The sequence below is a fragment of the Megascapheus bottae genome, chromosome 6 (assembly GCF_031878675.1).
Source record: "Megascapheus bottae isolate mThoBot1 chromosome 6, mThoBot2.hap1, whole genome shotgun sequence".
Classification (NCBI taxonomy): Eukaryota; Metazoa; Chordata; class Mammalia; order Rodentia; family Geomyidae; genus Megascapheus; species Megascapheus bottae.
In genome coordinates, this window is record NC_143514.1 from 5,793,875 (window position 1) to 5,821,755 (window position 27,881).

The following is a 27,881-nucleotide window of genomic DNA, read 5'->3' on the forward strand; positions in this document are numbered from 1 at the left end:
AACAAGATTCCATTCCACAGAGCTACTGTCCCTGGGAGAGAAGACACTTACTGTCATTTGTTTCCTCCCAAATACTCCATTATAAATCTCTTCCTACATAGACAGCCAACCCTTAAGCAAATCCCTACAGCAGTAGTAATGATTAATATGGTAAATGAAGTAAAGTGCGGAGGAATTTAACAAGGATTTGGTGAAAGGTACATTTAAATCTCAGTGAGGAGGGTAGAAATCAGATGAAAATAGGTGCAAAAAGGTATCCTATGAGGAGGAAATAATAAAGATTTGAAGTGAGGAAGATTCTAGATTCCCTAAAAGGGAACAGACTGCTCAGCCTTGTGATGGGCTAAGGATATTGAGTTTTATATGAGTGTAAGTAACTATTGTATGTGTGTCTGTGTGCTACTCTTGGGGCTTGAGCTCAGTGCCTATGCTTCCTCTTAGCTTTTCCTCTCAAAGTTGGAGCTCTCTACTTCCAGATTTTTTGGTGGTTCATTAGATAAGAGTCTCACAGACTTTTCTGCCTGTACTGGCTTTAAACTGTGATCTTCAGATCTCAATCTTCTGAATAGCTTGAATGATAGGTATGAGCCACCGGCCTTGCTTGAAACTTAAAAGTTGTTTATGGGGCTGGGAACGTAGCCTAGTGGTAGAGTGCTTGCCTAGCATGCACAAAGACCCGGGGTTTGAGTCCTCAGTACCACATACACAGAAAAAGCCAGAAGTGGTGTTGTGGTTCAAGTGGTAGAGCCCTAGCCTTGAGAAAGCCCAAGGACAGTGGCCAGGCCCTGAGTTCAAGCCCCAGGACTGGCAAAAAAAAAAAGTTGTTTATGAGAAATATTTTATCACAGTGACAGAAAGCTGACTAACATAATACCTAACCACAAAACCCATTTAATCCTTTCTAAGGACCCAGGATCCTAGACATGATCTCACCTTCTTGCTGTGCCTGTTCCATGGTACAGATCAGGCTACATGTATTGATCCTCTCGCTACTTCTCCTTCTCCCACCCACACCCACTCTGAACTTGATGCTTGCCTGGTATGAATCAATAACTGGAAGGAAAGAGGTCATTTGAGATGAAGTGCAGAGTTAAAAGGCATACATGTCATCTCCCGGGAGATTTTTTAAAAAATCACTTTAGCTCTATTAACAGCTCAAGTTCCCTGTCTTACAGCCAGTTAGTGAAGCTCAAAAGGTTGGGCAGGAATTTGATGCTCCCAGAGGTGAGGGGCTCTCCTGGTGAAGAAACCCTGATTATCCCAGATTGCAACACTAACACATCCAATAAACCTAAGTGCAGAGAGATGTAGGATCCTGTTGAGACAGACTCCAAGACACATACCCATATGAAGCAGTACTCAATGTTCATATATTCTCCCTGGCTACCCAAGTCTAGAAAAAAAAATGTGTGTATCCTTGCTCCGGTTTCCCAAATCTAAATATTTATAGATTTTAAAAATTATTTTTAAATTAACTAGTGGTACAAAGGAGTTGATTTCAATTCAACATGTCAGTTTATATGCACAATGCATCTTGATCAATGTCACCTCTTCTCTTGTCCCCCCCGTCTTTCCTGAGACTCACAACCTGCCATTTTTACTTATGTACACTAAATATAATGACTGTATTCCCTCACCCTTTCTCTCCCCTACTTTTTACATTTAAAAAACAAAACAAGCCAGGTGCTGTGGTTCACACCTATAATCCTAGCTTCTCAAGAGGTTGAGATTGGAAAATCTCAGTTAAGAGTCAGCCTGGGCAGAAAGATCTATGAGACTCTCTATATTTATCCAGCAAAAAGTCAGAACTAGAGACGTGACTCAAGTGGTAGAGTACCAGCCTTAAAGGGGAGAAAACCAAGCCAGGACCTGAGTTCAAGCTAGCACCATAAACCAAAACCCAAAACAGTTTCATGAATTCCTGATGCCCAACCAGGTTGTCCATCATGAGGGCACTGCCCCCAACCCCTAATCGCTCTTCACATAGATGTCTCTATATAATCTTGTTCCCATTTTTTGTGTCAGTCCTGGGGCTTGAACTCAGAGCCTGGGTGCTGTCCCTGAGTTTCTTGGCTCAAGGCTAGCACTCTACCACTTGAGCCATAACTCCATTTCCATCTTTTTCTGTGCATGTGGTACCAAGAAATGGAACCCAGGGATTTGTGCATGCTAGGTAAGCACTCTACCCCTAGGCCAAACTCCCGGCCCCCCAAAATGCTTTTTCCAAAGTTCTTGACTTTTTTCTCTTCTTGTATAACTGAAGAATAAGTTTTACCTTTCTCTTACTGCTCTATGTCATCCAGTGCCTAAATTTTGTCACATCCCTGAGTCCGTAGGTAAGCAGGCTACTGGGAATTTCCCACTCAGAAGCAGATACCTGGTCTTGAAAGCAGACCACCACTAAGTTCCTCTCTAATATCTCAGATGCCACATGACTTCCCTAAAAGGGAAGTGGCTGGCATGACTCCTTATAGACAGCTGGTCCTGAAAAATGAATCATCATTATTTTTTTATTTATTTTTTTTTGGGGGGGTCACAGGGTTTGAACTCGGCCTGGGCACTGTCCCTGAGCTCTTCAGCTCAAGGCTACCACCCTACCCTTGAGCCAAGCACTACTACCCATTTTCTAGTGGTTAATTGGAGATAAGAGTCTCAGGTCCTGGGCTGGTTTTGAACCTTGATCCTCAGATCTCAGCATCCTGAGTAGCTAGGATTATAGGCATGAGCCACCGTGCCCAGTGAATCATCATTATTTTGTATTTCCCTATCTCCAGCTTTTACCAGATTATTCACACCTTCCCCTTCTCTGACATTTGCCCCTACCAAAGGAGATGAACAGAAAGGCAGAGAAGGTGACAGGAGCAGACACATCAATCGAAGTGGGAACAGCTGTTCGTGCACAAGCTCTGAGACTCCCTTTCCAATCATCCTCTTGCTGAGACACAGAGAGTGTATCACCCACATTCCCAGTGTTGCCAGATACCAACCCCCTCCCCTCAATTTGGCACCCAAATTGCAAAAAATAAAAAAAAAAAAAAACAAAGCCCAACTGGATTCAAATGCAAATAGGGTAGATGTCACAGATGCAGAGCCAAGACTATTATGTAATAAATACAGGGAGATGATCACTTTATTCTCATCTCAAGGACCATGATTACACCCTTTGAAAGGGAGGATTTTGCATGGGCAAAGCCCCCCTACCCGCCCCCCAGAGGCCAGAGGTCATCAACACTGGGAGCCTCCCTCCTCCTGACTTGGCACTGATTCAGAAACACCCACTTTCCTCCCGTACAAGCTACAATTACACCCTTCACTCAACACAGTTTATTCACTGGGGGTGATGGTGACCAAAGAGAATTCTGGGAGGCCGATTCCTGCAGGGCCGATTCTCACAGCTACAACAGGCTGCAAATATTGTGTGCATCTTTAACAACCCCTTGAGGAAGCAGGGTTCCCCCCACCCCCGCTTAGGTCCTTCTCTCTCACTTTCTTTATTTCTCTTACACATTAAGTCTTCCTCTGAAAGAGAAGTAGTTCTGTATATGTGTGCAACAGTACTAGGACCTGAACTCAGAGCTTGCACTCTTGCTTGACTTTTTGACTCAAGGCTAGCACTGTGCCATTTGAGCCAAAGTTCTACTGTTTCCTGGCTAATTGGAGATGTATCTCATGGATTTTTCTGCCCAAGCTGGCTTCAAATCATACTCACATCTGAGGTTCCTGAGTAGCTAGGATTACAAGTGTGAACTGCTGGTGCCTTGAGTGAAAAAGCTAAGAGATCGCACCCAGCCCCTAAACTGTGTTTATTGAACACTGAAGTGAATTCAAGTAAAGAAACCTGAGGTCAAAATGAGGCAATTACTCATGCCTCCCAGGCTTATAGAATGAGATAGGAAGGAAGGGTTTGTATACTACTCACTACCATGTATCCAGCACTAAGAAGTTTCTGGATGTAATACATGTTTTTATTTGTGCCAGTCTGAGGGCTTGAACTCAGGCCTGTTCACTGTCCCTGAGCTTCTTTTGACTCAAGGCTAGCACTCGACCACTTGAGTCACAGTACAATGGCATTTTTGGTGATTACTTTCAAGTAAGAGTCTTACAAGACATTAGTGCCAGGGCTGGCTTCAAATCTCAATTCTCAGATCTAAGACTCCTGAGTAGCGAGGGTTATAGGCTTGAGCCACCAGCACCTGGCAATACACATTCTTTAATTAATTAGTTTATTTATTGCCAGTCCTGGGGCTTGAACTCAGGGCCTGGGCACTGTCCTTGAGCTTTCCCAAAGCTAGCACTCTACCATTAAAATGACAGCACCATTTCTGGCTTTTTCTGTGTGTGTCATACAAAGGAATCTAACCCAGGGCTTTATGCATGCTAAGCAAGTACTCTACCACTAGGCCATACTCCTGGCCCCAATATATTCTTCTTACACAGTGATGCATATGCTTTGAATGCATAATTGTCTCCTGAGAAATTCTGGGGTTTTTTTTGGTTGTTTATTTGTTTTGGCCAACCTAGGGACTTAGACTAGGCACTGTCCCTGAGCTTCTTTTGCTCAAGGCTAGTTCTCTACCACTTGAGCCACAGCTCTACTTCCAGTGTTTTCTGTTTATATGGTACTGAAGAATCAAACCCAGGGCTTCATTCGTGCTAGGCAAGCATTCTACTACTAGGCCACATTCCCAGCCTTCTGCAAAACTCTTTTTTTTTTTTTTTGCCAGGCATGGGGCTTGAACTCAGGGCCTAAGCACTGTCCTTGGACTTTTTCTCAAAGCTGGTACTCTACAACTTGAGCTACAGCACCACTTCCAGCTTTTTTTTTTTTGGCCAGTCCTGGGCTTGAGCTCAGGGCCTGAGCACTGTTCTTGGACTTTCTCAAGGCTAGAGCTCTACCACTTGAGCCTCAGCACCACTTCCGGCTTTTTTCTATGTATGTGGTACCGAGGAATTGAACCCGGGTCTTCATGCATACTAGGCAAGCACTTTAACCACTAGGCCAAACTCCCGGCCCCCAGCTTTTTTTTTTTTTTATGTATGTGAACCAAGGAATTGAACCCTGGTCTTCGTGCATGCTAGGCAAGCACTCTACCACTCCCAAACTCCCAGTCCCCTCTGCAAAAATCTTATCAGCCAAGTGCTAAAAAGCAGTGTTAGATGCTAAAGACTGAAACAAAGCCATACTCCATCTTCCATTACATTAAAAGAATGGAAAACACCACAGAAACCAACTTGGTACATGCTGCAATTGGGCAAGCAGAACGTGTTCTGCTACAGAAAATACACAGAGCTAGCTTCCAGAAATAATCCAAAGGGAGGGCATGAGGAAGGATCAACAGTCATCCTCACAAGGCTGGACTGGGTGTGTAGGTGGGAACAACTGCCTGAGAAAGCCCACGCGCAGTAATTTTAGCTCAGGATGACTAAGGCAAATCACTCCATATCCCGCTCCTTTGGTCCATTGGAAATCATGCTGTTCTCATCATGCCAAATGCCTAAAACTGTCAAAGCAATATGCAGGAAGATCTTGCTAAACCCACTGCATATCTAAGTGTGACATATTGTCACATGCTAAACACAAGTTAATTCTTTCCTGCTATAACTTAGTTTAAAGGTTGTTCATAAAGGTGTTGCACATAATTCAATAAACAACCCTGGGTGGCTCACACCTGTAATCTTAGCTACTCAAAACTCTGAGATCTGCAGATCACAGTTTGAAGTCAGGCCCAGGCTGAAACATCTGTGCATCTCTTATCTCCAATTAGCCAGCAAAATGCCAGAAGTGGAGGTGTGCCTTAGTGTTAGATCACCAGCCTTGAGAGAAATAGGTAAGTGAGAGTTTGAGGCCCCAGTACCAGTCTGCACACAGAAACAGACACACACACACACACACACACACACACACACAATTTCTACAAAGTGTAATAAGCAGCAAAGGACTAGAAATAGCATGACAGGTTAAGGAAAACCTGTATCATAGCTTATTAAAATACTGTGAAAACACAGCTATAAATACTGTGATTATAGTTAGTGACTCTTGAGTGCTTTAGCCATGGTGGCTCAGAAAAACAAAATTAAGATCCTGCTCAACCTGCTGGCGATGGGACATTCTCCACTGGAGGAAAGAAATTCCTTGGTGCATCCGAGAGTTTAAAACAGAACCAGAGAGAGCCACATTTGGATCAGTGGGACAGCTCTCTTATTCTGGCCTTTCATCTCATTTTAAATGCTTGTTTAAATTTTTTTTTTTTTTGCCAGCCCTGGGCTTGGGCTCAGGGCCTGAGCATTGTTGCTGGATTTTTTTCTCAAGGTTACAGCTCTACCACTTGAGCCACAGCACCACTTCCGGCTTTTTGCTACATATGTGGTACTGAGGAATCGAACCCGGGTCTTCATGCATGCTAGGCAAGCACTCTACCACTAGGCCAAACTCCAGGCCCCACTGCTTGTTTAAATTTTGTCCCTGAGATAACATGCGGAGTGCTCTGAGCCCAATTTTACTTTTTATATATAAAATGAGACAGATTTCAATAGGAGCAGTATTGGGGGGAAGGAGTGATCCACGGGATGGATGGATGGTCAGCACAGCCGCACAGAGTGCCCAAGCCAAGCCAGGTGAGCTTTCCAGGATAAAGAGGCAAGTGGGACGAGGGGCAGCCTGTATCCTGTATCCTTCCAGAAGCAAAGGTAAATTGGGTGCTGGTAGCTCATGCCTATAATTCCAACTACTTTGGAAGCTGAGGTCTGAGAATTGTGGTTTGAAGTCAGTGTGAACAAGAAAGATCTTAAGATTCTTATCTCCGATTAACCATCAAAAAGGTGGAAGTGGAGCCACCAGCCTTGAGTGAAAATGAGCCAAGGGAGAGTGTGAGGCCCTGAGTTTGAGCCCCAGCACTGGCACAAAAACAAACAAGTAAAAAAACAAGGGATAAATAAAAGTAGATCAAAATTACCCAGAACAGATTTTCCTTCTCAAAAGTCAGAAAATTAATCACCAGTAGCCCCAGCCAGGAAGAAAGGATACTTCATATCCAAGGACATTTCAGTCACAGAACAAAGGAAGTGTTTTCCTAATATGCTGCATGCAAAACACCAGTCTGATAATGGCATCAATGAATCAGACCTCCACACACCAATGATTGCTAGCAGATCCCAACCCTCCCCTAGCCTTAGCCACGTTCCGGCGCAAAATGCCATCTCTGGCTGTAACTGAGCCTCTGTAAACCAGATTCTATGAACTGGACCATAGAAAAGTCCTTCATGCCTCTGGGCTAAGTATTAACACAGAGCAGACTAAATACACAGCAGCTATCAATGTGGACCTGTTCAGTTTCATGTCGCAATGGTAACAGGCATCTGGGCTTAGTGAAGGCCACCCTTTAGATACATAACAGAAAAGAAACAAGACTAACATCTTAAAATCTGAAATGGGACCATGGCCTTCCTAGGATGCTACTTCCCTTCCCCAAATTTCATAGACACAGCAGGCAAAGTTGACTAATGCTTGCATTTTATTCAATCTAATTACAGGCAAAACAAGACAGACAAGCTTGCTCTTCTAACCTTCAGTCTTTTCTTTTTTGGGTTTGGTTTTTTGGTGCCAATATCAGTGCTTGAACTCAGGACTTCCTCCCATTGCTTGGCTTTTTTCACTCAAAGTGGGTGTTCTATTATTTGAGTCACCTCTCCACTTCCACGTTTTTGCTAGTTAATTAGAGATAAGAGTTTCACAAACTTTCCTGTCTGGACTGGCTTTGAATCTCAACCCTCCAATCTCAACCTCCTGAGCCGCCAGCACCTGGCTTGATACTGGGTTCTTATTTGCATTTTCCCCTCTGACTGCACCACTATATCCTAACCCATGGACAACTTCCTTCAGAAATTCTTTTGTACCACTTCAGAAAACAATCTGGCAATGTTTAAGTGGAAGACACATTTTCTATTATTTAGTGACTCTCCTATTTATTTACCCAACAGAAACAGAAATGTGTACATATATTCACAAAATGTATGTGATCATATATTCACAAAAGATAACATAAGAGGACCAGGAGCGTGGCCTAGTGGTACAGTGCTTGCCTAGCATGCACGAAGACCCAGGTTCAATTCCTCAGTACCACATACATAGAAAAGTCCAGAAGTGGTGCTGTAACTCAAGTGGTAGAGCTCTAGCCTTAAGAAAGCCCAAGGACAGTGCCCAGGCCCTGAATTCAAGCCCCAGAACTGGCAAAAAAAAGAGATAATGTAAGAGATATTCACTAGAAACACACTCATAAGCCTGGTGCTGTTGGTTCATACATATCATTCAAGAGGCTGAACTCTAAGGATCACAGTTCAAAACCAGCTGGGGCAAGAAAGTCTGTGAGTTTCTTATCTCCAATTAACCACCAAAAAAAACTAAAATGGAACTATAGCTCAAAGTGGTAGATCACTAGCCTTAGGCAAAAGAGTTTACAGACAGTTCCCAGGTCGTGAGTTCAAGCCTCAGAACAGATGAAAAACCAACAAAAACCCGCCATCATAACAATCCCAAACTGCAGAATGGATAAATTAATCAATACATTTATAAACAATAGAACCCTATGTAGAAGCATAAACTACAACCACATACAACAATGTAGAAGAATCCTAGAAGCATAAGATTGAGTGAAGAAGCCCAAGAAAAGCAGACAGCATATAATTTCAAGTTCAAAACCAGGTGAAACTAATTATGGTATAAGCTAAAAGAGGCCATTTGGGCCACAGTGGCTCACACCTATAATCCTAGCTACTCGGGGGGCTGAGATCTGAAGATAGCAGCTTGAAGCCAGCCCACGCAGGAAAGTCCATGAGTCTCCAATCTCCGATTAACCAGAAAAAGGTCTAACGTGGAGATGTGGCTCAAATGGGAGAGTGCCAGCCTTGAGTGAAAATATATAAGAAAGCTTGATGCCAGGAAAGTTCTGTTCTTCTTTGTAGTGATCACATGGCTACACTCAAGTTCATGTAACTAATTGAACTCTAAATACATCACTTGTGATTTTTCTGAATTTGTCTATAACTGTTATACATAGGCATAGCCATTTGTTATTTTAAAACAGGGGCTCAGCAAGGAGCCAGGCTATACAGCCCAAACTGGCCTTAAACCTGACATCCTCTTACCTAGTAAACCTGACATCCCCGTATTTAGGCCTCTTGAGTGCTAGGATTCCAGATGTGTTCCACCACGCCTGGCTCACTGTTTTCTTTTCTTTTCTTTTTAAAGTTTAAACTGCCAAGTTTATTTATTGTCCTTAAGTTGTACAAGAGGATTTCAATTCAACTTGTCAGTTGAGGAGTGTCAACCTTTTTGTTTTAGGCTGGGCCCCAGACTTGACATCTTTCTGCCTCAGCCTTCTGAGTGCTAGATTACCAATGGAATCTACACTTGTTACTTGGTGGGAATCAAACCCAGGGTCTTGTACATGATTGCCTTTGAGGGGGGAAGTACTGACAAAGAAGAAGCATCTGTTGCCCTCCCCCACTGCCACCAAATGGTAAGGGGTCATCCAGCCTTCGCCTGCATACAGCCAGGGACAGGAATGGCTTCTCCTCTCGGATCCTCGCTTGTTAGAAGCTGTAACCCTCACAGGAAGTCATCACCTGCTCCCATTTGTTCATTTGGTCCTCCTAAGAGATTCTAAATGGATCTCCTTCCTCTGCTGCCACCTGCTCTTCAGATCTTTAGAAGAGCCACCACATCCTCCCCGTTTCCCAGCATTTGCTTCTCCAAACCCAACAGACTCCCTCAGAGGTATGTCTTTGACACTCCTCTGATGTTTCTTTACACACACACACACACACACACACACACACACACACACACACACCAAGGCCCCCACACATTGGGCAATCTCTAGGAGAGAGAAAAAGGGCTAAGAAGAGCAGAGGAGAGCTAAAACTGGGATAGACACTCACAAATGCAAACAAAGTACAGTTCACCTATCAATATATTCATGTACCCCGGGTTGTAATTTCCCCTCTCTGTAAAATTCACAATAAATGGCTTACTCCCGTGAAGCCTTCCAATCATGAATGACACACACACACCCCACACCCGTCTTTTGCAATAAGTACTGGTGAGCCTCAAATTTACTTTGTGTGTTTGGACAAGCTTCACTCTCGCCTGAGTCGGAACACTCCATTCCACCCCCACCTAAACTAAAATCCTGGGGAAATTTCCAAAGCTAAATCCGGGAGCTGGAAGTGTGTTTGCTACCGAAACACCTCCTAAATACAGTTACCTCACCAGCCACTCCTCGGGGAGGCAAGAAACTAAGTGTGTGTGTGGGGGAAGGGGGTTACCCCATCTCTTCTCCTCTGTGGTGGGAGCTCCAGCTTAAAGTGTGTGTAGAAGAAGGGGTGCGGGTGGAGACTGTGGAATTCCTCCAGCATCTTCCCCACAGTGGGATCTAATCCCCCCTCCACGTGGACTCAAGCCCTGGGGCTGAGCCACTGCGCACGCACGCACGCGCACACACACACACACCTAGCCTTGGCCCTGGTGTGACAGGAGAGGGAGAGAAGGGCAACGTGGCGGCAGAGTGAGGATGAATTTGACATTGTTCAAAGCCACGGGAGTGTCTCAAGGAAGTCCTACTGGGAACCCCAAAGCAGGAAAAGACAGGGAGCTTTTCTACCAAAACTTCCTCAGGTGGAGAACCGATGGAAACGGCGTTCGTGGAGCGAGAGAGCGGGGCGAGGGGGACCTGGAGAAGGGGTGGGGAGGGCCGAGGTGGGAGGGCGGCGCCAGGCCCGGCTAGGGGACGCCCCGTCTTCCCCAGGCGCGGGGTGCGGGGCGGTGCGGGGGGACCCCGAGTCTGCAGGGCGCTGCGCGAGCAGATTCACCCACCTGGGCGGCGTCTGCTCCATCCTCCAGGCACTCTCCAGGCTGGGCGCCCCTCCTTGGCGCGGGTCTCCAGGGCCAAGGGCGCCCCACTTCGGATCCCCCCAATCCCCCTCGGGCCGCGGCTGCAGGAGCGACGGATCCGCCCCTGCTACCTCCTCTGCCTCCCCTTCTTTTTGGAAGGCCAGCTGGACGAGGCCGCACCTCCGGCTAACGGGGCGGCCGGGCGGCGGGCGGAGACGCGCGGGGTTGGCACCGGGCGCCGGGCGCCGGCTGAGCTGTCCACCCCGCCAGCCAGCGCGCGGGGCGGGGCTCGCCGCCGCAGGGAGCGGGCGCGGGGAGGGGAGGAGGGCGGGGTCGGCCCGGGGGACCCCGCCCAGACCACCCTCCGGGTCCCCCAGGCCCTGGCGCGGACCCAACCGAGAGATGCCAAGGGTCCCGAGGGCTTAAAGGACCTTCTAGGGCCTCTGCTCCTCGCCCATCGCAGGGCTGGGAACGAAAACCGAGGCTCTGAAGAGGAAATGTGGGGGGTGGGGAAGGACCCCCCCCCCCAGTCCTCCGGGTGTGTCCGCATCACCTGCCCTAGGTAAGCGGCCAGCCAGAGATGGAGTCTGGAAGAACTAAGGTGCGGCCCTGGCTGGATACCAGACAAGTCACAGTGGGGTCTGGCGGGGTGGCGGACCCCGGGGACACGGCGGGCCTCCAGGGGACCCAGGCACCGCCTTCACGACCCGGCCAGCCTTCCCGGCTCCCTCCACCCCAGACGCCGCTCTCGGGGGCTCCAGCCCTTTTCCTTTTCAGTTTCCACAGCAACTGGGTTCTCCCACGAGCTCCTAGGAGGCGGAGGACGCTTCAGGACGGGGGACCAGCGCGCCCAGAACCACCCCGGGAGGTGGCAGGGCCCGGGAACCGCCTCTCCCAGGCAGCCCTGCCTCCACCCTGCGCCCCGGCTGTGGATCAAGGTCTGAAAGGGCAGACGGGCTGGAATTAGCGTGCTGACGGCCTGCAGCTCCGTTTTAGCTCTCAAGACCGTTTTGTTACGTGACATAACCACTGCTATTCATAGTATTGCCACGAGCTTTGATTTTGTGCCGGCAGTCCCGCTTGAACTCAGAGCCCCACTTTCTCTGCTGGCTTGGTAATGTGCCTCTTGAGTCAACCCTTCAACCCTTCATTTCCCACTTTTTGTTGGGTATTTTTTAAGATGTACTTTTCTTTTCTTTGTCTTTTCTTTTTTGGTACTGGAGATTGAACCCAGGACATTGCACTTACTAGGACTGAGCTATGATCTCACACCTCCATTTCCCACCTTTTGCTGGTTAATTGAAGATAATAGCTTCTGGTGCTTATCTGTCTCAGTGGGCTTTGGACAGAGCTCTTCAGAGAGATGCTTGCCTCCCGAGAAGCTAGGAACGCCATGAGCCACCTCACATAGCCATGTTTTTAATTTTTTAAAAAAAAAAAACAAACATTTTTAGCACCCATAAGTAGCAACACTTAGTTATACTAGTGTACAAATGACAAGTTTGAGGCCAAGAAAGGGCCAAGATCTCTCCTGAAACAGACTTTACACTAGAGGTACCTGGTGACCAGGTAACAAAACATTAGAGGAGTCTTCTAAAAGATCCCTAGTCTAGAATTCCCCAATCTGTTGCCAGGACCTGGTGGCTCATGCCTGTAGTCTCAGCTACTCAAGAGGCTGAGATCTGAGGATCTTAGTTCACAGCCAACCTAGGGAGAAAACTCCAGGAGACTTTTTTTTTTTTTTTGCCAGTCCTGGGCCTTGAACTCAAGGCCTGAGCACTGTCCTTGGAGTTTCTCAAGGCTAGAACTCTATCACTCGAGCCACAACACCACTTCCAGCATTTTCTATGTATGTGGCACTGAGGAATGGAACCTAGGGCTTCCCACATGCTAGGCAAACAGTCTATTACTAGGCCAAACACCTGGCCCATCCAGGAGACTCTTATATGTCCAATTAACCAGCAAAAGTCCCTAAGTAGTGCCAGGATTCAAGTGATAGAGCTTCAGCCTTGAGCACAGAAAGGTAAGAGAGAGCACCCAGGCCCTGGGATCAAGCACTGATACCAGTACAAACAAACAACAAATAAGACATATACCACTCCGAGCTTAGAATGTTGCCAGGAAAAGTTTTTAAGATCCAATTTGACCTTGGACAAGACTTACGGGCCACCTGTCTTGAAAAGAATCTACTGTTGCCTTTGAGGGAGGGGAAAAAAAACGCAGGCAGCAGAGTCAGATTTCCATCCTTCATACCAAAGCTGATGCTATATTTAGTCATGTCTCCAGTCAAATTATGGGCTACTGTTGAAGAGGAACTCTGTCTACAGTCAGACATGCAGTGTTTAAAGCAGTAGCTCTAGCAAGGTACACTGTGGGCTTGCAGAAGCAGAATGGAAAACAGGCACATTTCATAACACATTTACTGTAGGACCATTGAAAAAGTACAGAGATGTTTATAGAAAACAGAATTTTTTTCTGCCACTCCTGGGCTTGAACTCAGGGCCTGGGCACTGTCACTGAGATTCTTTTTGTTCAAAGCTAGCACTTTACTTGTGCCACAATGCCACTTCCAGCTTTTTCTGTTTACGGGTACTGATGAATCAAACCAGGGCTTCATGCATGCGAGGCAAGCATTCAGCCACTAAGCCACTTTCCCACCCCTGAGAATTACTCTTAATACGGGCAGATAATCATTTCTGTTTGTTAAATGTCACATATGTGTGGGTTTTTTTTTCTCCTTGTCTTTAAGTAGTTGTACAGCTAGACACAGTGGCTCTGGCCTGTCATCCTCACTACTCCGGTAGCTGAGATCTGAGAAGCATGGTTCAGAGAGATCTAGGCTGGATAACCCATGAGACTTACCTCCAATTAGCCACCAAAAAGCTGGAAGTTGAGGTATGATAAAGCACCAGCTTTTAAAGGCTGAGTGACAGTGCTCAGTCCCTGAATTCAAGCCCTGGTGAATTTTAAAAATGAAAGGAAAAAAAGGGGCCGGGAGTTTGGCCTAGTGGTAGAGTGCTTGCCTAGCATGCACGAAGACCCGGGTTCGATTCCTCCGTACCTCACATATATAGCAAAAAGCTGGAAGTGGTGCTGAGGCTCAAGTGGTAGAGTGCTAGCCTTGAGAAAGTCCAAGGACAATGCTCAAACCCTGAGCTCAAGCCCAGGACTGGCAAAAAAAAAAAAAAAAGAAAGGAAAAAGACATTTCCAACTCAATTTCTGATATAACACTTAAACCCTGTCAATGACAATAAATACTATACAGTGCCACTGTGAGAGTAAACAAGATTGTACATGAAAAGTGTTTAATTCATTGTTTAGCACATTTTAAACATTCTGTGCATCACAGACATCTTATTAATAAGATATTTACACACTACCAGGTTTCCAACCCTGACTCAATTAATACTCATGAATGAGTGTGCGGGGAGGGGAAGGTCTGTACTGGAGTTTGAATTCAGGACCTCATGCTCTTGCTTGGCTTTTTTTGCTGGAGACTAGTGCTCCATGAGTTTAGCCATTGCTCTATTTTCAGCTTTTTTGATGGTTAATGGGAGATAAGAGTCTGTTGGACTTTCTTGCCCACGCTGGTTTTTTGAACCTTGCTCTTCAGATTTCAGCCTCCTGAGTACCTAGGATTACAGGTATAAGTCACCAATGCCCAACAGTTGTTATAACTTTTAATTTCAGATCTGCTCCCAACTGCTTTCTAAGGTTAAGCTAGTGACCCAGATTTGCCAATTCTTAGCTTCCTGGGGCATCACATGAGACCAAATTTCTGAAGAGGAAGTTGTTGAACAAGTGGATCCACTGGTGTACTGGCTAGAGTTCTAGATACCAGGAAGGTGTGCTTTCCCTCCCTTTATCTCCCAACCTTTCTCTTGCGTCTTTCAGACTGTGTATGTGTGTGTGTGCGTGCATGCATGTGTGCACATGTGTGCTTGTGTGTATGAACATGTTCAGATGCATATTTAGATCTGCCTCCTCTGATGAGAAGGCTTGTCTGTCAGCTGCAACAAAAACCTCAAGAAATTATGACCAAGCTTCCAGACAGCTGGTAGTAATTTACTCACACGGCCCTTGAAAGGGTCGCCTTTCAACACCCACAATTTATGTACATCTGATGTTGGTGGAGGGAGAGTCCTGAGAGTAATGTGGTATGTAAATTCCTACCAGGGGGTTGGAATAGAATGGAAAGACTTGTGTGAATTACAGAAATAATTCTCCCTTCTTGCAACACTGATATCAAGTCTTTAAAACTGAAGAGACTGATAACAGGAACAAAAAATGAATTTCTAGAAACAGAAACAATACTGAAGCCAAGCGCCTATGGCTCATACCTATAATCCTAGCTACTCAGGAGGCTGAGATCTTAGAATCAGTTTGAAGCCAGTGTAGGCAGGAACATCCATACGACTCTTATCTCCAATTAACTACCAAAAAAAAGGTCTAAGGTGAAGCTCTAGTTCAAGTGGTAGAGGACCAATTGTGGATGGAAAAAGCTAAAGGGAAAGTGCCCAGGTCCTGAGTTCAAGACTTAAGCATACACATATACAAAAAATTTCAAAACATAGAACAGTGGCAAAAATAGCACAGTCTTGTAAACTCTGCACTTGATCAATCATTTGTTATTTTGCCACATTTGCTTTCTCTCTCCTAAACACACACACACACACACACACACACACACACACACACACACACACACACACACTTACAAGAATTGCTGAACTGGGTGTCAGTGGCTCACACCTGTAAATCCTAGTCATGCTGGAGACTGAAATCTGAGAATTGTGGTTAAGAGCTAGCCAGCTAGCCAGCAGGAAATCCATGAGACTCATCTCCAGTTAATGAGAAACCCGGAAATGGTGCTGTGGCTTAAATGGTGGAGTGCTAGCCTTGAGCTGAAGACCATAAGGACAGTGCCCAGGCCCAGAATTCAAGTCCTACAACCAACCAAAGAAAAAATTGCTGATACTCTGGTAAACCATTGGAAGAACAATACTGACATTTTGCTCCTGAATATTTCAGTTTGTGTCTCCTAAGAACAATTAAATGATGAAATAATTGTGGTGATCACCACTCTTCCCAAGTCAGCTTTCTTCAAGAGTAAACAAATTATTTTCCCCTTATAATGTTTTGCTGGTCATCGGGCTTCAACGCAGTGCCTGGTCACTGTCCATGAGCCTCTTTGTACTCAAGGTTAGTACTCTACCACTTGAGCCCCAGCACCACTTCGAGCTTTTTCTTAGTAGTTTCTTGGAGAGAAGAGTCTCACAAACTTTTTTGCCCAGGCTGGCTTCGAACAGCCATCCTCAGATTTCAGCCTTCGGAGTAGCTATAATTACAGGCACAAGCCACTGTCACCCATACCCCTTATAATCTGAAGTACTTCTGTAACTTGCTTTCTGTCTTTCCTGCTGATTTATTAGCATACATTATTTCAACAGGGAGGGTTTCATTGCAACATTTCCACACATGTATACATTGTATCCTGATCAACCTCCATTGCTCTATCACTCAACCCATCTACCTTTCTATTGTCAAAACAATTTAAGAGGGTCCATTGTCGTACATTCATACATGCAGATGAACTAAAAGGCCATATTCCTCTGTAGTGTTCGTGTGTGTGTGTGTGTGTGTGTGTGTGTGTTCTTTTTTAGGTACGGGGTTGGGAGGGGGGGTTAAACCTGAGATGTTGCACTTGCTAGGCAAATGCTTTACCACATCCCAACCCTTGCAATGATTTTTCTTCACCAGCGTCAGGAACTACTCCAGATGGGTATCTGAGGCTCATATCTGCATAACCAAAATGGCTCATCAAAGTTTTCACTCCCAAACTGAGAGCCATGACTCAAGCCCATAATCCTGGTTACTTGGCAGACAAAGATCAAGGCAGGGGGGGAGGAGGAGGAGGTTTGAGGACACCTGAGGAGTAAAATGGAGTCCAGGTAGATTCCATGTCAACCAATAGCTGGACACAACGGCAACTGCTTGTCATCCCAGTGGCAAAGGGAAACACAAACAGGAAGGTCACTGCAGTTTTGCCTGGGAGTAAAGCAAGACCCTGTCTTCAAAAGTACCCACCAAGGAGACTGGTGGAGATGTGACTTTCATGGTAGAATACCCCGCCAGGCATATGTGAGGACCCAGTACCACCACCACCACCACATAAAAATCAAAATCACTCCCAGGTCCAAGTCAGAACAAACAACAAACATTTCATCTCTTGGTAGTTTAGACAGCTGTTTTGTCCTTTCTACTAACAAAGAGCTTCAGAAAACAACACAATCAAGAAAACTAATGAATGAGAAAAATCTTACATTGCATTTTGCTTTTGTTTTCGTTTTAGCATATAAAAAGGCTCAGTGTGAAACATCTGGCAGTTTTAGACAAAGACCAGCAAGCCTCCACAGTCCTTTCTCCTGGATAGAAGAGTTTACCAAGCCCATCTTAGCTCCAACCAATCTGATACAAAGACAAACATATCAAAGATTAACCACTAAAAAATTCCCTTCAACTAAAATAAAATACTTCAACTATATCAGTGACATAATGACAGCCACACAAGGCCTCAAGTTTACTCTAAATCACAACTACGGAAGATAGAACCCAAATTATTACAAGCCAGGTGCTAATGCTTTGTGTTTGTAATCCTAGCTACTCAAGAGGCTGAGAGATCTGAGGATCATGGTTCAAAGCCAGCCCAGGCTGAACAGTTGATGAGACTCTTATTTCCAATCAACCACCAAAAAGATGGAAGTAGAACTGTGGCTCAGCCTTGAGGAAAAAAAAAAAAAAGCCAAGCCAGAGTGTGAGGCCCTAAGTTCAAGCCACTACAGTACCAGAGATTGGATCCCGATGCTTATTTCCAGATTCTATGCCAAGAGAAAAAATTAGACCACACCTCCTGCATGCCTTGTCCACCACTGTTCTGCAAACCCTGTTAGACACTATTCTATGTCTGGATATTAGGATCTGGCAACGCCAGGTGGCACTAGAAGATACCACAAGATAAAAGCAACACTGAGCCAAGGCCAGCTCTTCTGCCTGACTTCATATTTTCCCATCCGAAGGGCAAGTTTCTGTGATCTAGGCAGAAGGGAGGACAGGACAGGGTAGGAAGGGGCTGAAGTGGGGATACCAGGGGGGTGTCACATGCTGCCATGAAATAATTTGAATGCAATGTTTCAAGAACGTGTGCTTTGTGTGTGTGTGTGTGTGTGTTTTGGTGATACAGGGAACTTGGAGGCTGAGCTGTGAGGCCAGGAAAGGGTTAGGAGTTTGGAATGCCACCTTGTCAGTACTCAGAAGGCTGAGAGCTGGACCTTGTAAAGGTCAGACAGTCAAAGAAAGACAAATGTATAAGTTACCACCCTAAGTATATTTACGTTAGAGCTGTTTGGACACTGAAAGCTTGAGACCTTGAAACTAAGATGAATGTCTATGTTATGGTTAAATGTGTATGGCTTCTCTCTGCTCCCTAACAATAAGAGTCAATGGTCCCTACGTATACAAACTATACCTCATGTTAATGGCTGTAATCGTAAGATAGATCGGTTCCCTGTTTTCTGCACGTACCTGTCGTCACCTCCCCTGAACTGAACTAAATAATAAGCTTACCCACCAATGGGAACCTGAAGTTTGGAAGCTGGTGAGTTGTGACCCTCTGATACCCCCCTTTCCTATTTCCCCCCTCTTCTCTTTCTCCTTGCCTTTTTTTTCCAGTCCTGGGGCTTGAACTCAGGGCCTGGACACTGTCCCTGAGCTTCTTTTGCTTAAGGATAGCACTCTACCACTTGAGCCACAGCACTACTTCCAGCATTTTCGGTTTATGTGGTATTGAGGAATCAAACCGAGGGCTTCATGCATGCTAGGCAAGCACTCTAGCACTAAGCCACCTTCCCAGCCCCTCTTTCTCGTTTTTTCAGTCCGGTGTCCCCTCCCTGTTATGCTGTCCCTCCCTGGCTGTGGTTAGCAACATGGTACTATTGTGGTTTGAGTTCAAAATCTCAAGCTTGCTACTATTGAGCTACATTATTCCCGTCCTTTTTCTGGGCTGATTTTTTGTTTGTTTGTTTGTTTTTGGTAGTAATGAGACCTAAAATCAGGACTTTGAGCTTACTAGGAACCACTCTACCACTTGAGTCAATCCCTTAACTCTTTCTTTTACTAGTGATTATGGAGATGGCGTTTCTTGGACTTTTCTGCCTGGGCTGGCCTCAAACGACTATCCTCCAGATCTTAGCTTCCTGAGTGGCTAGGATTATAGATGTGAATCATTATTTTTGAGAAGGCTATGTTGGGCCATATCTGTCTATTTTAGGCTTTTTGAAACAAGATATTTTAAAATTGTTATTTATAAAGGTGACATACCCAGGGTTAACAGTTACATAAGTCAGATAAAGAATACATTTCTTCTGCTTCTGCTTCTGCTTCTGCTTCTGCTTCTGCTTTTGCTTCTGCTTCTTTGGCAGTCCTCATGCTTGAACTCAGGGCACTGTCCTTCAGCTTTCTCAAGACTAACACTCTACCACTTTGGCCACAGCACCACTTTCAGCTTTTTCTGTGTATGTGTTAACCAAGGAATTGAGCCCAGGGCTTTCTGCATACTAGGCAAGCACTCTACCACTAGGCCACACTTCTGACCCCAAGAGTACATTTCTTTGTGTATAACATCACCTCTTCCCTCCCTTCTCCCAGTTTTTCCCTCCTCCTATCCCACACACATGCTATATAGTTTAGGCCTTTGGTAATCACTGAGATGACAGGTGTGGGCTACTGGCTAGATCTTTATTGAGAAAAGATCTTACGAACGTTTCATGGCCTTGGACCATGATCCTTCCCATCTTTTTTGTTTGTTTTTGTTGATCATGGGGCTTGAACTCAGGGCCTGGGCACTGTCCCTGAGCTCTTTTGCTCAAGGCTAATGCTCTGTCACTTTGAGTCACAGGGCCACTTCCAGTTTTCTAGTGGTTAATTGGAGATAAGAATTCACAAAATTTTCTGCCCAGGCTGGCTTTGAACCACAATCCTCAGATCTCAGCCTCCTGAATAGCTAGTATTACAGGTGTGAGCCACTGCCAACCAACAAGAACTTGTTTTTTTTTCTTTTCAAGAAAACCTCAATTAGTGCAGCCACTATAGAAATCAGTATGAAGGCTCCTCAAAAAACTAAAAATAGCACTGCCATATGGTTTTGCAAGACCACTTCCGTGTCTACTTCCAAAAGAATGTAAGTTAGAATACAACCGAGACACCGATATACTCATGTTTAGAGCTGTAATTATTCACAACAGCCAAATATTTGATTTGGTTTAGAAGCCCATCAACTGACGAATAATGAAAAATAAGTACACAATAGAGTATTGATATACGTACACAATGGAATATTTGGCATCAATAAAAGAGAATGAAATTATGCTGTTTGCAGGAAAATGGATGAAACTGAACATTATCATGTTAAGCAAAACAAGCCAGACTGAAAAAGAGAACTATTCTCTCCATCGCTATGCAGAATAGAGACCTAAAACAACAAAAAGAAGGACGTGTGTGTAAAATGAGGGGACTATTGTGGACTCGGGGGAGGGAGGAGGAGGAAAAGGACAAGGAAATGAAGGCAGCATATGATCGAAGTGAAAAGAGAATGATCAAATCCATTAAAAATTGTTTTTAGAAAGGAAAGGAGCCAAAACCAGGACCTCATTCCTGAAATCCTAGCAACTGGGAGGCCAAGAACTAAGGCTTGCAGTTTGAAGCAAGCCAAGTCAGGAAAATCCATGAGACTCTGATCTCAGAAAAGGCAGAGGTATGGGTCAAGAGGCCAGCCTTGAGTGACTAGGCCAAGTGAGCGTGTGAGGCCCTGAGTTCAAGCCCCAGTGCTGGCATAAAACAAACAAAAATACTGAAAGGAGGAGAAATGAGAGAGTAACAGATGAAAGTACATGTATAAAAAAATCACAATGAAAGCACCTTGTACAACTAATAAAGCCTATGTTAAGAAAAAAGACAACCTTGAGCCCCAGCTGGATTTAAGCCTTCCATGTCCCCTACTTCATTCAGAATCAGAATCAGCTTCATCCCTGCTCCTCTTATCATGTGGTCAGGATTTGGTTCTGAGAAATCAAAGCTGTCATGCTTCATCCTCTGTGCAGATTATGATGAGTGAATGTAATACAAGCGAGCTGCTTAGGAAACCTCAACCTGGAGCTTCTCCTCCCGTGACAGGCTAATGCTCAGTGTCACATCTCATGCTGTGACAATGAAAACAGCCTATCTGTGCGCCTCCTGCTGGTAGGATCTGACATATACCTGACCTCCCTTAGATTTCATATGGCCCTAAATCCTTTCTTTCCTCTCTCCCTCCCTCCCTCCCTCCACTTCTTCCTTCCTTCCTTCCTTCCTTCCTTCCTTCCTTCCTTCCTTCCTTCCTTCCTTCCTTCTTTCCTTTCTCTTTGCTTGAGCCTCTTGAGTGCTGGTATTACAGGCCTGTGTCACCATATCTAGTTTATTCCTTATACTCTCACACCTGACCTACTTCTGTTATTGATGCTCCCTGCCAGGTTTACACAGGCCTGAGGCATTTGCATCTTCCTTCAGATCACTTGATTAAGTCCCCAGTGAGATACTTGGACTGCCTTTGAGCCTCTCTGTCAGTCTCATCAGTCCTGCTCCTTGTGTCACCTTTTTTCATCTGCCCTGGAATCATAGCTCTGAACCTCAGTTTGGAGAGCTGAGCCACTGGCTATAATTTTAACCACCCCTTCATATGGGGCCAGACTGCTTCCAGTTTGGGGGTGCTTGTTTGTTGTTTTGCTAAAGTATATGTAGGTCAGGGCCAATTCAAGTGACAGCAGGGCCCTAAAACTTCAGCTTGATTTTGTGATTTTTTTTTTTGTCCGTAATGGGGCTTGAACTCAAGATATAGTTATCTTCCCTGAGCTCTTTTGCTCAAGGCTTAGGGCTCTACCACTTTGAGCTACTGCTCCACTTCTGGTTCTCTGGTGGTTAATCAGAGATAAGAGTTTCATAGGCTTTCCTGCCCTGGCTAGCTTTGAACTACAATTCTCAGATGTCAGCCTCCTGAGTAGTTACAGGCGTGAGCAACCAGCACCTGGTTTCAGCTTGATTTTGTATTCAAGGATTGAGCATTACTGATCATCTTTGACATGGAGTTTTGCCTTGGAGACCCTGTGGGGACTGCATTGGAGGAAGGGGTAAAGGGAATAGCCAGCAGAGACAAGAGGGTGACAGTAACACACATAAAAATCTTTTAATATAATGGGGCCAGGAGTTTGGCCTAGTGGTAGAGTGCTTGCCTAGCATGCATGAAGACCTGGGTTCGATTCCTCGGTACCACATACAGAGCAAAAAGCTGGAAGTGGTGCTGAGGCTCAAGTGGTAGAGTGCTAGCCTTGAGAAAGTCCAAGGACAGTGCTCAGGCCCTGAGCGCAAGCCCAGGACTGGCAAAAAATAAAATCTTTTAATATTGCTCAAGAATGTTTAGAAGAAGGATTGAGCAAGTAGAGTCTAAGGCTGTTACTATTCTGAGAAGGTAGATCAAAATCTTTAAGGAGGTTTATACAGTGTGGCATGGTCTTTAGCCTCAGCTCTAGTTATATTCCCTTTTTTTCTCTTTTTCTTTTTCTATTTATTTATTATTTATTTTGGTGTGGGTTCTGGGGCTAGAAGTCAGGCCCTTGACCTGTTAAGGTAGCTTTTGCACTCAAGGCTGGGACTCTCCCACCTGAGTCATACCATTACCCCGGGCTTTTTGCTGGTTAATTGGAAATAAAAGTCTCTCATTTTGTCTGCTGGGGCTGATTTTGAACCATGATCCTCAGATCTTGGCCATTGAGTAACTACCATTACAAGTATGAGCTCCCAGTCTCTGGTTTCAGAATGTGGTTTTAATAATTACCAAGAATATATCCCCTCCCTAGGAGACATAAAATTCATTTAAAAAAAGAACAAAAAAAACACCCTTCTTGTTGAAATTGGGAGGCCGTGCATTTTCATACCACTATTGGGATTTCAAAGTCAACGTTTATGGAGCTAAAAGATGCAATGGAGACAAAAGGCATGGTGAGACATGACATCATTTCCGATTGTGAATTAGGTCAATCATCCATGCTACCATTGTTTGCATTGCCTCCACTTTCTCTGAGCTCGAGTGTAAGGCTGGATGGGGGAGTGAGTGAGCACACCCAATGGAGAAAATTCTGTGAGCGCTTGGGCCCGTATTATTATTCTGGGCCCTAAGCTGCCTAGCTTTCTGGAGGTCTTTTTTATTTCAACAGTGTCCCAGATTCTCCTTTGAAATGTGCAGTTCACTCATCTTTATTAACCTGAATATGAAGCTGATGGGTTTTTGATACATTCCATAGCCCTATCCTGGCCAATTTCCTTTTGTTTTAAACAGGTCATCCATTTCTGTGCTGACCTGCAAGGCTTTTGCCATATAAATCAGAAAGCAAGTCCTTAAAAAGTCAGAAATTTAACAGTGTGATATTTTTCACATGGATGTTCATTTGGACACCAGATTATGTTTATCCAAGTGGCAACAAATTGTTTTGTACTTTATTTTGATTTGTGAATAGTTCTGGTTTTATTTGATTTTCCAGTCCCAGCTAGGACTGCATATTCTAAATTACCTGAGAGGAGTTTTTTTTAATATATTTTTATTGTAATTAATAGAAGGGTTACATGATATTTGCCAGATAAATGGTGCCTTAATTCCCACACATTGATACCCTTTCACATGTCATGGTCCCCATTTCCCTTCCCCCCTCCCCCACCTGAGAGGAGTTTTATATCAGGTTTTATAGCATTCTCCCATCAAAGCTCAATCATTAATACAAATTGAGTTTGGATCACACAGAGATGCAACACCACTTCCTCATTAAATCTGGGAAACTGTAGCTGCTACAGGTATGTTTTTGAAACTATTCTCTACTTGTTCCTGGAGAACTGGTATGTAGGGGTGTGTGTGTGTGTGTGTGTGTGTGTGTGTGTATGTTTATGTTGGTACTGGGGTTTGAATTCAGAGTTTGAGTGCTGTCCCTAAGTTTTTGTGCTCAAGGCTATCACTTGAGGCCACTTGAGCCTCCAGCTTTTTATTGGTTAATTGTAGGAAAGAGTCACAGCCAGGAGCACACTCACTCACACCTGTAGTCCTAGATACTCAGGAGGCTGAGATCTGAGGATCACTGTTCAAAGCCAGCCTGGGCATGAAAGTCTGTGAGACTCTTATCTCTAATTAACCACCAGAAAACTGGATGTGGCCTGTTACTCCAATTGGTAGAGCTCTAGCCTTGAGCTGAGGAGCTCAGTGACAGTGCCCAGGCCCAGTTCAATCCCTACAAATACCAAAAAAAAAAATGCCTCACAGAATTTCCTGCTCAAGTTGGCTTCAAATTGTGATCTTTATGTCTCAGTCTCCTGAGATGCATGAGCTACTGATGCTGGGCTGAGAACTGATATATTTTTTGCCAGTCCTGGGTTTGAGCTCAGGGTCTGAGCACTGTCCTTGGATTTTCTCAAGGCTAGAGCTCTACCACTTGAGCCTCAGCACCACTTCTGGCTTTTTTCTATGTATGTGGTACCAAGGAATCAAACCTAGGTCTTCATGCATGCTAGGCAAGCACTCAACCACTAGGCCAAACTCCCAGCCCAGAGAACTGATTTTTAAATAAAGATCAGAATAAAATAACTTCAGCAAAGTTTTTGAAACTGCTTCATTTGAAAAGCCATGAAATTTCAAAATCAATTCAAGATTTTCATTACATCCACTAAGGTAAGTAGTTTGTCAGATGGATAGTTCCTTAGGAAACAGTGAAAATTTGCTATCTATTTTCACAGTTAACCTACAGCACTGAGATGCAGCTCAGTGGTAGAGTACTTGCCAAGAATGTGTCAGGCTCTGTGATTTTGGAAACCACCCACACAGCAAAATGTGAGGGTATGTATCTAATCTCACTTTGGAAGCTGAGGTAGGAGGCTCATGAAAAGGAGTCTTGATCCATTTTGCATTTTGTTTCTTTCCAGATTTTAAAATAAAACCTATTAAAGCTAGAAACTGCTGGATGCCAGTGGCTCATACCTATGAAACACTCAGGAGGTTGAGATCTGAGACTCGTGATTCAAAGCCAGCCTAGACAGAAAAGTCTGTGGGACTCTCATCTCTAAATAACCACCAGAAAACTAGAAGTAGTGCTGTGGTTCAAGGTGTTAGACCACTAGCCTTGAGAGAAAGAGCTCAGTGACACCATCCTGAATTCAAGCCCCATGACCGACAGAATAAAGGAGGAGGAGGAGGAGGAGGAGGAGGAGGAGGAGGAGGAGGAGGAGGAAGAGGAGCCTGGAGCATAGCCTAGTGGTAGAGTGCTTGCCTAGTATGCCCAAAGATCCAGGTTCAATTCCTCCGCACCATATACAAAGAAAAGCCAGATGTGGTGCTGTGGCTCAAGTGGTAGAGTGTTGGCCTTGAGGAATGCCCAAGGACAGTGCTCAGACCCTGAGTTCAAGCCCCAGGACTGACAGGGGAAAAAAAGGAGTAGGAAGAGGATGAAACAAGCTAGAAACTGATAGTCCCCATCTGTAACAGGAGGCTGAGATTGTAGTACAAAATCAGGCTGGGCAGAAAAGTCCTTGAGCTGAAGAGCTTAGAGACAGTGCCCAGACCCCATAGTTCAAACCCCATGACCCACCCACCCCCAAAGAAAATAGCAACTGTTTCTTGGTTCACCAATATAGTCAAGTCCTGAATATAAATCTAATAAACATATAGTTAAAGTCCAACTCCCAATTTTATACATGAGAAGTGAGGTCTATAAAAATGAAGCAATTTAAAAAAAAAATCCCAAGCTGGGCTTGAGGGCTCACACCTGTAATCCTAGCTACTCAGGAGGCTGAAATCTGAAGATCACAGTTCAAAGCCAGCCCGGGCACTGAAGACCATGAGACCCTTATCTCCAAATAATCACTAGAAAAGGGGAAGTGGAGCTCTGGCTCTAGGGTAGAATGGCAGCCATGAGCTGAAGAGCTGAGGGGCAATGCCCAGGCCCAGAACTCAAGCTCCATGACTCCCCCCTCCACACAAAAAAATCCCAGGGGCCAGGTGCGTGGTCTAGCGGTAGAGTGCCTGCTTAGCTTGCTCGAAGCCTAGGGTCTCATTCTTGATTCCTCAGTACTGCATACACAGTAAACGCCGGAAGTGGTGCTGAAGCTCAAGTGGTAGAGCTCTAGCCTTGAGAAAGCTCAAGGACAGTGCTCAGGCCCTGAGCTCAAGCCCAGGTCTGACAAAAACCAAAAATCCCAGTTAATGAACAGCAGCTTGGAGACTGAAACCCTAACTGCTTTGTAGTTTCATTTATAAGTTACTGGCCTCTCATAAAAGACAAAGCTAAACGTTTCAAGACAAGGACACACTTACTCAAATAACAACAACAATAATAATAATAATACCCCATCTCCAAAATAACCAGCAGAAAGAGAAACTAGAAACGGGAGCAGCAGCACAATCTCTCTTCTCCAGGAAACCTCCGGCATGGCAGCTCGGCAACGCTGCTACAGGAAGAAAACCAGGCCTCCTTCATCTGCCCATTTGCTAGGCCAGCATAGGGGAACAGACGGGGTTCCCGTGGAGCTGGCCCTCCCATCCTGCGGGGGGCCTGCATAGGAGAGTCGGGCAGGCAGAAAGCATCGTCGCCAACCCCCTGCTATCCCTGTCACCCGGACAGACCACAGACCGGACAGATGGCCGGAGGAGAGGCCGAGGAAGCAGACCTGGCCCGCACACACCCTCCTTCGGCTGTCCCCGAGGGGCGGCGATTAGGCGTGGCTTTCCTGGGCCGGCCTCACCTCCACCCCAAGACCTGGAGGGGTGACAGCCGCGGTGCCCCACACCTTTTCCAGGACCTCCCGGCACCACACCTCATCTCCCCCGCTACCCACCACGGCCCTCATCCTCCTCCAATCCATGCCTCGGTCTTTTAAAGTCCAGATCCCCAGCGCCAGGACTCCGGCCCCGCTGCCCTCGCCCATCCCCAGCTTTCCGGGGCTCGGGCCGTGCGCTCACCTCATCCAGGGAGCTACCGCCGAGGCCGCCTCTTCCTCCTCGGCCGCGGCTGCCCAGCTCCTGGCGGCCTCCCGGCGTCGCCCTTCCCGGCTCGGGGGCGGCTGCGGGCTCGGCGGGGCGCGCGCTGCGCCCCCGATCCAGAGGGGCGCGTGGGGAGCACCGAGGGGCGCGCGGCAGTGGCAGCCGCAGGGACCTCGGGGGCCGCTGTCCGCCCTCGGCATGGTGTCCCCGGCCTGTCCGCCGCGAGCCCGCAGCCCCTGGCTTCCCCTGCTCCCCTGGACCGTCCGGGCGCGTCCTTCGGGCAGGGATGCGCAGCTGCCTCCCGTTGCTAGGGTCCCGTTGCTAGGATTGCACAGGAGATGCTCTGAGACCGGCCTCCTCCCGGCCTGCCAACTGCTCCGCCCAGCTTGCTCGGGCCCCCCTCCCACTAACACTCCACTGCCTGTCCTAGTCTGTCACCCTCCCTTCTCTCACCAGCCAGAATGTCAACCTGGAGCTCCTTTTTACTTCCATATGCCACTCCAATGTCACCTTGCTCTATTCCTTTTTTCTTTTTCTTTTTTGCCAGTCTTGTGGCTTGAACCCAGGGCCTGGGCACTGTCCTTGAGCTTTCTCAAGGCTAGAGCTCTACCATTTGAGCCACAGCACCACTTCCAGAGTTTTCTGTGTCTGCAGTACCGAGGAATCGAACCAGGGCTCCATGCATCATAAGCGAGCAATGTACCACGAGGCCACGCTCTGGGCCCTCTGTTTCCTCCCCCCCTTTGTCCTTCCCCCTTGTCCTTTTTCTTTTTTTGTGCCAATATTGGGGCTTGAGTTCAGGGACTCCTGCTCTTCCCTGGCTTTTTCTGCTCCAGGCTCGCAGTCTACCACTTGATCCATATCTTTACTTTCAGATTTTTGCTGGTTAATTG

The 27,881-nt window shown here is 45.9% G+C and overlaps 1 protein-coding gene across 1 annotated transcript in view; it reads right to left on the reverse strand.

Annotated features, from left to right (window-relative positions):
- The window catches only part of Pde4dip (phosphodiesterase 4D interacting protein), a 138,773-nt gene extending 111,724 nt beyond the window's left edge, over positions 1 to 27,049 (reverse strand). The window contains exon 1 of the mRNA XM_090334170.1: positions 26,968 to 27,049. Within this exon, the coding sequence (XP_090190296.1) occupies positions 26,968 to 26,972 (5 nt within the window). The 5' untranslated portion in view covers positions 26,973 to 27,049. The remainder of the gene's footprint in view (positions 1 to 26,967) is intronic.
- Positions 27,050 to 27,881: the final 832 nt, after the last annotated feature.